At 40.3% G+C, this 13581-nt stretch overlaps 1 protein-coding gene across 1 annotated transcript in view; it reads right to left on the reverse strand.

The window, feature by feature from the left end:
• The window catches only part of LOC143805567 (vascular endothelial growth factor receptor kdr-like), a 243457-nt gene that overhangs the window by 27750 nt on the left and 202126 nt on the right, over window positions 1–13581 (reverse strand). The window contains exons 21-23 of the mRNA XM_077285064.1: window positions 9870–10023; window positions 5465–5562; window positions 1266–1388 (exon numbers count right to left, since the gene is read on the reverse strand). Of these exons, the coding sequence (XP_077141179.1) occupies window positions 1266–1388; window positions 5465–5562; window positions 9870–10023 (375 nt within the window). The remainder of the gene's footprint in view (window positions 1–1265; window positions 1389–5464; window positions 5563–9869; window positions 10024–13581) is intronic.

The raw sequence follows: 13581 nt of genomic DNA on the forward strand, positions 1-13581 counted from the left end.
TCTGTTTTACATCCTATGACTAAGGGTACCGTCACACATTGAAATTTTCATCGCTGCGACGGCACGATTCGTGACGTCGCAGCGTCGTATGATCATCGCTCCAGCGTCGTAGACTGCGGTCACACGTTGCAATCACGGCGCTGGAGCGATGCCGAAGTCCCCGGGTAACCAGGGTAAACATCGGGTTACTAAGCGCGGCCCTGCGCTTAGTTACCCGATGTTTACCCTGGTTACAAGCGAAGACATCGCTGGATCGCTGTCACACACAACGATCCAGCGATGTCAGCGGGTGATCAAGCGACGAAAGAAAGTTCCAAACGATCTGCTACGACGTACGATTCTCAGCAGGGTGTCTGATCGCAGTAGCGTGTCAGACACAGCGATATCGTAACGATATCGCTAGAACGTCACGAATCGTAACGTCGTAGCGATGGAAATTTCAATGTGTGACGGTACCCTAAGGAGGTCGGCGTGCATCAGAAATGTGTCCGGGTTTAATATGTGAATTGGATTCCAAGTTTTTATCTTTTCTCATAAAGTCTGAATTTTTATTAATCACTGGATGGATTTGCCACATTCCTCCTTGTTCCTCAACTTCGATATTTGTTTTCTTTTTCAAATAAGATCTACCATTTAATCTTGGAGTCACCATGCTTACATGCACTGACTTCATGGACTATAGTCTCTCTAAAATAGCCAAATAGTATCCGTCTCTGCTGAGTTTCTGCAGTGGTTTCAAGTCAATATTAAGGACCATGAACAAATTCTACCTGCAATAGGATCATTAATGCTGATCATGATACGATGCCACAGAACTAAAGAAGACATTTTATTCATATATGTACCTCAAACTCCTAAAATACTATCCTTTGGAAGTGTTGATGAAGTGTATTGCCAACTACTTAATTTCGGGATATGGGTGTAACATTTAGTAGGGACAATGTATAGATTTAGATGTAATTATTGCCTGACTGTATATTCCATCGGTTTTGATCATACTGGATGGATCCCCATTACATAAACCAGTTAGGGCTTTATGAGTCTTTATGGTGCTAATGTAAATTTTTATTTCGAGTCAGATACACAAGCAAAGGCGTTAGAGTAAACTTCAAGGCCCCAATGCAAACTCTGTAAAGAGTCCTCCACTATGACACAATATGTATCATAGTTTAGCATCAGAGCCTGGGTTTGACCTCATCATTCCTTGTAGTTGGCCTCTATACACATGACATAAGCAGTAGAGACCCTTCCAGCGTAGCACTCACATCTCCTTTGCGCACATAATCTGGATCTTTGTAGATGTCACGAGCTAGGCCAAAATCACAGATCTTCACCACATTATTTTCAGACAATAAGATGTTCCTGGCTGCCAAGTCACGGTGTATACACTATAAAGCAAAGAAAGAAATGTCTGCAATCCACAGGATATACTACAAACAATAAACATGCATTCCAGACCTTCAAAGAATAGATCTCCAGTCCATTCAACTCAAACATAATATTCTCAAAGGGTTTACACAAATGGAGTACGAAAAACTAAAACGTCTTCTCCATTGTCTTATATAATACAATACACAGACATTTACGTGTAAGAGGAAGCCTCGGAAAGCCTTGGTCAGCAGTGTATATTGCCATAACCGACACAAGAAAGTGACACTTTGAAGGCGACTAACCACAGCAATGGCACACTATGAATACTATAACAAATGTCTGATATCGTCACCTCTTTGCCATCACATAAATGTGGTCACCAAAGAGTCATATCTCTTTTTGGCTAATTTTACATATTTATCTTTCAGTGAAATAGGTTTTATTATAACCTAAAGGGAACATGTAACCTTCCATTTTTTTTATCTTAATTAATACTAGTGACGTTATATTCTTAACTTACATTCACAACTGTTCTGTAAAGGGACTGTGCACATTTCTTTTTTTAAAGAAAATTTCTACAGCATTGATTTTAATGATGGAGTGCACAGAGAGATTATTCTGAGAATTTCAAAACTAGAATAATATTATTTGCTGTTTTCAGAATTATTTATTTATTTACAGGAGACTGTCAATCACAAATTGCATAGAAAATTAGCTACATATCTTTAGCCCCTATACAAAAACTAACTTCTTTAGTATATTTCCAGCCCTCTCTGTTGTACAGAAAAGCAACTTTATACAAGTATGCAAACTATTCTGCTCATATGAATGTGCTTTTACTTGAAGGCAGCACGGGCTCAGTATACGCCAGCACTGTCAATCAGAAGTGAAAGAAAAGAGCTAAGCTTCCTTTTAAAGATAAGTAGTTATCTTAGAAAGCAATGAAAGGGTATGTGCACACGTCAGGATTTCTTGCAGAAATTTCCTGAAGAAAACCGGAAATTTTCTGCAAGAAATCCGCATTTTTTTTTTTTTGCGTTTTTGTTCCCGTTTTTTTCGCGTTTTTTTTAGCATTTTGCAAGCGTAATTAGCTAGCAGAATGCTAAAGTTTTTCAAGCGATCTGTAGCATCGCTTGGAAAACTGACTGACAGGTTGGTCACACTTGTCAAACATAGTGTTTGACAAGTGTGACCAACTTTTTACTATAGATGCTGCTTATGCAGCATCTATAGTAAAAGATAGAATGTTTATATATAATAAAAAAAATTAAAAAATGGTTATACTCACCCTCTGCAGACAGCCGATATCCTCAGCGGCGTCCATTCCTATAGATGGTGTGGTTCAGGACCTTCGATGACGTCGCGGTCACATGACCGGTCTCACGACCAATCACAAGACAGCGACGTCATCGCAGGTCCTGAACCACACCATCTTTAGGAATCGAAGCGGCAGCATGCAGCGGTGAGAGGCGGGAACACTCCGGGGGCCATCGAAGGTGAGTATATCACTATTTTTTATTTTAATTCTTTTTTTTTGACCAATTATATGGTGCCCAGTCCGTGGAGGAGAGTCTCCTCTCCTCCACCCTGGGTACCAACTGCATATAATCTGCTTACTTCCCGCATGGTGTGCACAGCCCCGTGCGGGAAGTAAGCAGATCCATGCACTCCTAGGTGTGCGGAATCCCCGCAATTCCGCATTTTTAATGAACATGTTGCTTTGCGATTTTTTCGCGGAAAAAATGCAACATTTGCACAAAAAATGCGGAATACACTGTAAATAATAGGAGGCATATGTAAGCGTTTTTTTCGTGTTTTTATCACGTTTTTATAGCGAAAAAACGCGAAAAAAACGCGAAAAATACTGAACGTGTGCACATGGCCAAAGGCTGGCAGTCTCCCTTTAACCCCTTAACGACCAGCAGTATTTTTGGCTTTGCATTTTCACTTTTTGCTCCCTTTCTTCCCAGAGCCATAACTTTTTTATTTTTTTGTCAATATGGCCATGTGATGGCTTGTTTTTTGCGGGACGAGTTGTACTTTTGAACGATACCATTGCTTTTACTATGTTGTGTAATAGAAAATGGAAAAAAAAATTGCAAGTGCTGTGAAATTGCAAAAAAAATGCAATCCCACACTTGCTTTTTCTTTGGCTTTTTTGCTAGGTTCACTAAATGCTAAAACTTACCTGCCGTTATGACTCTCCAAGTCATTACGAGTTCATAGACACCAATCATGTCTATTTTTTTTTTCCAATTGGTGAACAAAAATTCCAAAGTTTATATATAACAAAAAGCTGCCATTTTCCAATACCCGTAGCGTCTCCATTTTTCGGGATCTCGGGTCGGGTGAGGGCTTATTTTTTGCCAGCCGAGCTGACGTTTTTATTGATACCATTTTGTTGTGTATATGATCTTTTGATCGCCCATTATTGCATTTTATTGCAATGTTGCAGCGACCAAAAAAACCGTAATTCTGGCATGTCGATTTTTTTCTCACTACGCCATTTACCAATTGGATTAACTATTCTTATATATTGATAGATAGGGTGATTCTGAACGTGGCGATACCAAATATGTGAATATTTGATTTTTTTATTGTTTTATTTTGAATGGGGCGAAAAGGGAGGTGATTTGAACTTTTATATATTTTTTAAATATTTTTAAAAATATTTATTTTTTACTTTTTACTTGCTTCAATAGTCTCCATGGGAGACTAGAAGCTGCGATCATCCGATCGCCTCTGCTACATAGAGCAGGGCTGCAGTCCTACTCTATGTGGCAGATATGCTCACTTGCTATAAGCGCCGACCACTAGGTGGCGCTCATTGCGATCCAGCAATGACAATCACAGGGGTCTCCTGCTGACCCTGGGTTGTCATGCCAACTCATCGGCGACCCGCGGTCATGGGACACGTGCGCCGATGGGAGGAGGTAATGACACGGCTTCCTGTGCGCGCATGTTAAATGCCTCTGTCAGCATTTGACAGCGACATTTAACATGCGGGTGAATCGAGCGGCTGTTCCAGGTACATGTCAGCTGATCAGATCAGCTGTCATGTGCTGGAAAAGGTGTGGGCTCATCGCCAGAACCCGCACCAAACAGGGGGAGGCGTCCAATGATGGACTCTGTCCGTCATTGGACGTTAACGGGTTAAAGAGAATGTGTCATCCAGTTTTTACTATGTAATCTGAGAGCAGCACAATGTAAGGACAGAGACCCCGATTCCAGCAAGGTGTCATTTACTGTCTGCATTCTGTCATTTTGATACAATCACAGCTTTCTCTGCTGCAATCTAGCAGTGCTCAGAATGCTGAGCTCTGTTCTCCATTTTCGTTCTCACAGTGTAGTATGTATGATTCTCTCATCCAAGAGACTCAGATCGCACTATGCTGACACTTGGATCAAACTCTGATCTGCGTGCCATTACCATAATCGTCACGATTCTCTTGGATGAGAGAATATATGTCCGTCTGCCATAGCCTATTAGGGGATTTGACCTTTTTTCCTGTAAGAAATGGCATTGAAACCTCTGCTTGTTCCCAAAACTGATGATTGACCCTTTCACTGCTTTGCCTCCAAATGACTACATTGTGATGTCAATGCAGCTAAAGGCCGGTAACAGACTTGGGAAAAGCAGGCGTTTGGAAACCACTTACATGCCATTTTATTTTTTATAGGAATGAAGACAAATAACCAAAGTTATTTGTCTATGATGGAAAGTTAAAAATTTGGAAAAAGTATTACAAAAAATTATATTTTAGTTGCTTTTTAATATTTCTTTGTACTAGTAAATGGTTTTGTGCTCTGAAAAGTTTGCCTGCTTACTTATATACTTGTATAGTTCATTAATGTGCATTGTAAAATAACTGCAAAACATTTAGCCTCTTGTAACATTACATGGAATTTCACAAAGTGTGGTTGAAAAAAAAATGTTTAGTTACATTTTCCATTTTCTAAATAATAATAATACATCCCAGCCTAAACAAGATGAAGTGTAACCTTATTGGCGGTAAGGGAAAATGCATTAGATTGCAGACTGGCCTGAAAGCAAAGGTTATGTGGTGGGATTGGGCGGTTCTGGAATTCTTACTTTTCTCGAAGCCAGGAATTCCATACCCTTTGCCACCTGGAAGCTGTAACAAATCAGATCTTCCATCGTTAGCTGTCTCTTGCTCACATCTTCAGGATCTGAAAAAAACAACAACATTTTTGTTGAATGTGTAAATCACTGCTGAAGAAGAGTGAGAGCTGTTCGGGACATATCTTTTCATAAAAGTCAGTAGTAGCAGTACAGTTTCCTAACCAACGTCTTTCCTCAAGATGTCTTTTATAATTGTTTCCTTAAATTAGTTTTTTTTGTAGGATATAGAGTTCAGCAGACATGGCTTGGCTATGGAGGTACATTGTAGTTCTCATTAATAAAGCACAAGAGTACCCCTTTCAGCACAAATAAAAAAGCTCTGATTAGTTTACCCTTGAAGTTCACAGAACAGGGCACACTTTCTGCTATGGCTTGTCGGGCAGTCATCTGGTTGGCATGTGACTGCCACATTTTGTGTAGTTCAAAGCAAAAGCCGACTTCATTGTTTTTTTTTATTAAACAAACAGGAATGACCCCATAAGCCAAAAAGAGGTCTAATAAAAAGAAGTGATAAAAAACAGAATAGAAAGGGAATATATATCAGAGTCGGAGACTGGCCTGTAACAAACATGTCACTATTGTGTGTATCTATTCCAGTAACTGATTCCAGTAACTGATGTCACTACAAGACATCACAGAAACCACAAAGCTTCCATTTATACAGTGGCTGACAGCTTACAACATCAGCCTTTCTTTTACTTTGAAATTTAAAGGAATCTCTCAGTAGGACCTATCTATAAAACCTTGAGACCTGCAATGTCTTATCCCAGAATAATCCACGTTGTTGTAAATGAGCTGTTAAGATCTATGGGTGGTACCTATCTATCTATCTCCCTGAGAATCTGCCTCCAGAGATTATTGTAAATGAAAGGAGGCATTACCAGCATTAGACAAGTAGATCAGAAGAGCAGACTGTCAGTCGTTACATGTCTAACACTGGTAACACCCCCTTTCATTTACAATCTCGGGAGATAAATTCTCACGGAGATCAGTGTCCAGACCATAGATCTTAACAGCCTATTTACATATTAAGAAAAACGTGGATTTCTCTGGAATAAGACATCGGATCTCAGATATCAAGGTATCATTTTATTCAACTTCCTATGACCTACATGTCCATATAGATGGCTTAAGAGGATTAACCGTATTGACAGATTCCCTTTGACAGCTATCTCTCCCGACTCCCTCATACACAATAGTGTTCGGTTTGGCAGAATGAGAAAGCCGGGGTCTTTCTCAGTTGGCAGCGACGTATCTCCAGGACAATCAAAAGGAACAGTTGGTGAAATTCAGTATGCAGGATCCTTATCTTCTAAATATCATATGTAAGGGGAGATTCAGGAGACATTCATAGGCCATCTGTATCTATATAATGCATATGGAAGCTGTGATGACACAGCATTTATTTTTAATTAGGCCAGACATTTTTATTTGATGGGTCAAAAGACATAGGCCATTGTTCATATGAGTGTGAACGTTGACTCTTGTTGTAGATTTAATTAATTTTTCTAAATTGTTGAATGGCTGCTGTTTGACCTATTATATCAGCACCTACAGTTTTTTGTGCTGCTATCCTTGGAAGACAGGGACGTATGGTCATTGAACAATCGATGTTTGCTAATATGTTGATTACCCATTGTATAAACCCATGTAGCTTGTTGACCTGTAAACAGTGAAGGACAATCTATGCAGATTGATTAAATACTCAAACAATGAGAGTTGACCTCATCCCACCTTCCTCCTGATCTATGGATGATGGCTTGAAGGACAGATGTGGGTATAAAAAGGACCTTTATCCTTCTTCAAAAATACTCTACAGAACAGCAGCTAGGACTCCATGGCTTCAACTGGAGGAATAAAGATTTGAAACACTCTACAGGAAGTCAGCTTAAGGGACCATGGCCCCAGCTGGAGGAATACAAATCTGATCCATTGACCAAGACTAAACCCTTGAAGATGTTTGGAAAAGCCAGGTGGGGACCATCTGGTCACCTGGCCCCATGGAAACGTTTGGAGTGGGCAGGATGGGACCATCCGATCACCTAGCCCCATGGAGACATTCAGAGAAGCCAGGTTGGGACATCCGGTCACCTGGCCCCATGGAGATGTTTGGAGAAGCCAGGTTTGGACAATCAGTTCACCTGGCCACATACCTCAATAGACTGTCGGCTTCCTAAGCTTGTTTCTACCTCCTCTCTGTGGGTGCCCGCCAAAAGCGGGTTGTCAGTGGTGGGGCTAGTCAGTCCCAGAAGCCTCAAAGTCAGAGATACTCTAATCCCGGCGAGCCATTGGAATTGTGAGATTCTGTCATTTGCACCATCTTGTGTATTTGCTGGGACTGTTCTATATGTTATTGTCTATTGGTAATTCAAACAATCATTGCTCCACTGTTTTACCCTTAACCTGTGTTGTCTGAGTAATATTCTGCCCACCGGAAATTAATGCATGCAGTGGCATGAGCCCTGGTTCATGCGGTCTTTCTACAGACAGCCGGGCCAGTAGACGAGAGCACCCACTGACCCTCGTGTCTCCAGAGAAGCCATAACTATTACCGTACTTAAACTCTGCTGATAAAAAGGTTATATCAATTATTAATTTCCAGTTGCTTATATAACACCAGCTTATTCTGTAGTGCTGTACAGATACTATTGGCACTCACATCAATCCTCGCTCTTAGTATCATTCACAATAATAATTGACTTTCTCAAACAAATATACTTGTGACAGTTTCATCAGACACGCAATTAATGTCAGTATGTTTGAGGTTGTGGGAGGAAACTTCAGTACCTGGACCTAAATCCACTAAAATATAAGAGTAACATGCAAATAGTAGATATGGTCTGGAATAAGATTCAAACCCAGATCTCCCATTTTACAATGAGATAATGTTAACCACCGAGGAACCATTTTAATAATCTGTAGTTTATCCGTATAGAAGGGACGGGAATGCACTTCTGTGCCTAAGTATTGATCTACTGGAAGGATGAAAATAGAAATCTTATAAAACCAGTGATTTAGTTATTATTGCATTATGACGACCGACATGAATATAAGAAAATATATCATTATAGCAAAATGTTCTCTAGACCCTGCCAACAACAACACAATCATTCCCAGCAATAGAGTGTCTATTCTGCCAAGTCATCAATAGCTGAATCATACACGTTACTGTCATCAGAGCATCAATTTTCTTGGCAGCAGTCAGATTTCTCTTAATAGAATAATATTGATTATAATTGTTGTTTGATGTAGATCAGGGGGTGTACAACCATTTTTGGTACGAGGGTAAGATTCCAGATTGTACTACTTCCAAGAGTTGCAATAAACTTAGAGTATTTCAGGTAAACTAGTCCATTGTGCTATGTTCTATATGCTTAGTTCTGTAGGTTCTGACGAGTCTGTACATGGTACTAGGACTCAAAGAAGATCAAAGAGGGAATATCTCTAATATACCACCGTCAAAGGCAGTGTTTTAGGGATGCAACAAAAAATGTCTCACATTTGTTCAGAGTGCTCCTTTAAATTATATAAAATATAGTTTTGTCAACTAAAGTGCCCCCGAGGAGTAACAGCTACTGTGGTCCCAGAGTGGAGGAGTCTATCACGTTGCCTTCATGGCACAGTTCATTCCCTGACTTAGTGTCTTCCTGCACAGCACAACTGCTCGCTTCTTCTTACGACAATCATTACATTTCAGGGGACCCCTGGGACAGTTTGGAAGAACCCTTGAGGCTTAAGGGACCCCATATGAGAAACAATTATTTAGTGAATAAAGGATGGCTACAATTTAGATTAGGCCCAATCGATTCTATGTTGAATACACATAAAACACACATTAATGGTTAGGCAATAGTAATAATAATGTGAATAAGACTTAACAATATCGAAGAAAACGTCCATTCAATGAAGCTATAGTCCCAAAGCATGAACTTGTTTATTTCCTAATCTGTAGTACTGTCCAGAGATTGACATCACTAATGTCCCCAGTGAGGGTCCTAATTTTTTTTTAGCTTTAAACACCAATGTGCCAATTTCATCATTGCATTTTTGTTGTGTGAAAGGTAAACCAAAAGCATGAAAAAGTCCTAAAAAACATAAAGAGAAGAAACAAGCTCCATGGCCATGATACTATTGCTCAAATGCTAACTCAAACTCTAGTATAGTAAAAGGACCGAGGTAATAACAGAACTACCATGCAACCTGGCTCACCGCCAATTATGGAAATACTAGACACACACACAAAATATTTGCATACTGAGATCTTCTTTTCCTGTACTTTCTTACCTCCAGGAAAAAAATGAACTTTACCTGCTTCCCACCCATACAGTATATCATCATTTGTTTTTCTAATTACCTTCTTCTTCTTCCTCTGAGTCACTGTAACTTTTGTCTTCTACGAATCCTGAGCTTGCAGAACTGCCAGTACTTGCAACGCTTTCCAACCTTCTCTTAATTAATTCGGAGAGGTCGCTGTTTGAGTCATCTGCTGATTTTTCTGCTTCCTGGGACTGGGAAAAAGGAAAAAAAAGTCACACATTTTTTTTACAATAAACCACACACCCACGCGTGTGCATGGTTTAAAGTTTGTCCACCTTTGTGGAACGAGTTTTGTCATGAAGGTTATTAGGGCATGTGAATAGCACAAAAGGATCTTCAGTTTACAACACCCTCTATGAGCCACAAAGCTGCTCTCAAGGCTTCCATGTGTTAGGCTACTTAAACACTAGCGTCGTGCACTGCACGTCGCTATGCGTCGTTCTGGAGAAAAAACGCATCCTGCAAAAGTGCTTGCAGGATGCGTTTTTTCTCCATAGACGTGTATTAGCGACGCAGTGCGACGCATTGCCACACGTCGCAACCGTCGTGCGATGGTTGCGTCGGACCGTCGGCACAAAAAAAAGTTACATGTAACGTTTTTTTGTGCGTCGTGAGCGTCTTTTTCGACTGCACATGCGCGGCCGGAACTCTGCCCCCGCCTCCCCGCACCTCACAATGGGGCAGCGGATGCGATGTAAAACTGTATCCGCTACCCCCGTTGTGCGGCGCTTTCAACGCTAGCGTCGATGCGCTGCAACGTCGCATAGCAATGTGCAGTGCACGACGCTAGTGTGAAAGTAGGTAGACTGCCATTCTCATGAATGTCTGCCATGCAAGTCTCTTTTTTCCTACAGAGGCCCCTGCAAAAGGCTGTTTGGAGTCCATTGCACACAAAATGGCCATGAGGTTGTACTCATGTATTTTTGGGTTTGTTTATTGGTCTTGATTCCATAAAAGAGCAGTCTGGTTTAAAAAAAACTAAACATTTTTCAAAATAGCCCTTATAGAAATTCTGAGCTAACAGATGCGATTTGTGATTAATAACCCGGAATGGAGAAAGGCTACAAAGGATAGCATGTACAGTAACTATGGAGGACTCAGCATATTCAGACATTACACAGACGGCCCTATGGGAATTATGTCATTTGTCTTTTTTCTTGTGGTGGTGCTGCAGAGATATTATGATGGAGAGGTCACAACATTCTATGATCATTATTATATCGGGGGACCCTTCTAACAAAAAGGGAAAGTCGAAAATGGGCAAACCCTTATATCTACAACAATATTAAGGACTTGTGGTTTAACGCAGAAGGGAAGCATTTGTCCCTACTTGGCCAGTTCTCATGCAGCTGTCTGGGGCTGCCGGATATGTAAGATATGCTGCACCTTTGAAATAGAATATAAATGATCTCCTGGTTGCTTTACACTCTGCCAGATGAGCTCACGCTGCACATTGAGCTTGTCTCCAGAAGACAAGCCTCTGTCAGACTACCTGAATTAGAGGAGCATGTGGAGGATGCCATTATTATCAATTATGCCTGGCTGTTTTTCATTTTCATAAGCTTTACTATATATTGAGTCTTGTTTTTCTGCAAGAAGGTATATAATATTTATTGAATTGTCATATTTATTTAAAAAGTAAAATAAAAATGCATGTATTTTCATTTTTCAAATTTCTGACTTTCATTTCATCCATAATATACAAGTATGAAAAGATATACTGGAATATAGGGATGTATTTCTATGTACTAGTACAATATATCTATAAAGAAGAATGCTATTTAGATCTTTAGGCTGGAGTCACACTACCGTAGACTACGGCTGAGTACTATGCGAGAAAACATTCATAGCACTCGGCCCAGTATTAATCCAAAGGGCAGCTCACATCAGTATTTTTTTCTCAGGCGTATTTGAGGTGTGTAAAGTCGCAGAATGCTGCGATTGGCACCGAGACATGGCCGAGACTCGCCAATGCAAGCCTATGGGTGTGAGAGAAAAATCGCAGAGCACTCGGACCAAGTGAGTGCTGTCCGATTTTTACACACCAGTCTCCTTTGAAAAGCTGGCAATTCATCTGCGGCGTACAGTAAAATCACAGCATGACAGGGTAGCATAGAATAAATAGAATAGATATATGCACATAGCATAGATAGATATAAAGGTCTCAGTGATGTATATATATATATATATATATATATATATATATATATATATATATATAAAATAGATCGATACCATAGATAGATAGATAGAATAAAAGCCAGCAATTCAGCAGCTGCATACAGTAAAATCACAGCAGGAGCAGGCAGCATCGAATAGATGTTTTACATAGAGTATATACACATAGAATAGATGGATATACAGATGTCAGTGACATATACAATTAGTACAGAGTGTGCAGCTTACTGTACATGTATTTAATTAGTAAAAGATTATTTTTCAGAAAAAAATGGCGTGGGCTCCTGCAAAATTTTTATTAACCAGTAGAGGGAAAGCCAACAGCTGGGGGATGATGTTTATAGACTGGGAAGGGGGTCATACCATGGATCTTCCCAGGCTATTAATATCAGCTCATAGCTGTATACTTAGCCCTTACTGGCAATTAAAATGGGGATCCCCCCAAAAATGATGAAGGGTCCCCCTATAATTAATAACCAGCAAAGGCTAGGCAGACAGCTGGGGGCTGATAGATATTAATAGCCTAGGAAGCAGCCATGGATAATTCCCCCCTCCCCTCGGCTAAAAACATCAGCTCTCAGCCGCCCTAGATAAGGCGCATCTATAAGATATGCCAATTCTGGCCACTTAGCCTCGCTCTTCCCACTTGCTGTGTAGCTGTGGCAAGTGGTGTGAAGGTTGGGGGGTTGATGTCACCTTTGTATTGTCAAGTGACATCAAGCCCCGAGGTTAGTAATGGAGAGGTGTCTATATGATGCCCCCATTACTAACCCCATAGTCATATTGGATAAAAACACACACCCAGAAAAAGTCCTTTAATTGAAAGAATAATGACACAGACTCCTTTAATGTCGCCCACTCCAGAGACGCCATTGTCTCCTGCAAGAGAATTAAAATAACCAACAATATTCCTCACCTTTCCACAGAGAAGATGATAATCCATTTGTCTCATGACTCGGCATAAGAAAATAATCGCAGATCTGAACTGCCCCATAGAGTAACACTGGGCCGAGTGCTATGTGATTTTTTTTCGCATAGCACTCGGCTGTGTTGTACTGAAGTGTGACTCCTGTCTAAGAGGTTCAGTCTAAGAAGATGGCGGCCTCTCTACAATCCACATAAACTACACCATTAGGATTGGGTCCAGATTTAGGTAAAAAGGGATTAGATGCAATAAACAGAGTTACACCAAAAGTGTCCCTGGAAGTTTTCCAGAATATTGGCAAATATTAAAGGTACCTTCTGATGATTGCCAGATTTACCATTGCAAATGATCCGGCACTTACAAAATGTCCCACCTGGCTTCTTCCAGCTTGAAACAGATAATACACCATTATGTGTGAATAAATGATACTAAGCACCTTTGTATGCAGTGAATATACTGTACTTATCTGTTTATAACGTGCCTATGTATACATGTATGTACGTAGGAGCATGTCTACATAGCAACTGCATTTATATATGTAGCAAGAATGTGTGAGTCTGTGCATGTATGTAGTGAGTTGGTATGTGTGCGTAGTATTAGTGTTTTTAGTTATAACTTATAAGTATGGATACGCATGCAAGTATGC

This window comes from Ranitomeya variabilis, chromosome 2 (genome assembly GCF_051348905.1).
Source record: "Ranitomeya variabilis isolate aRanVar5 chromosome 2, aRanVar5.hap1, whole genome shotgun sequence".
Lineage (NCBI taxonomy): Eukaryota > Metazoa > Chordata > Amphibia > Anura > Dendrobatidae > Ranitomeya > Ranitomeya variabilis.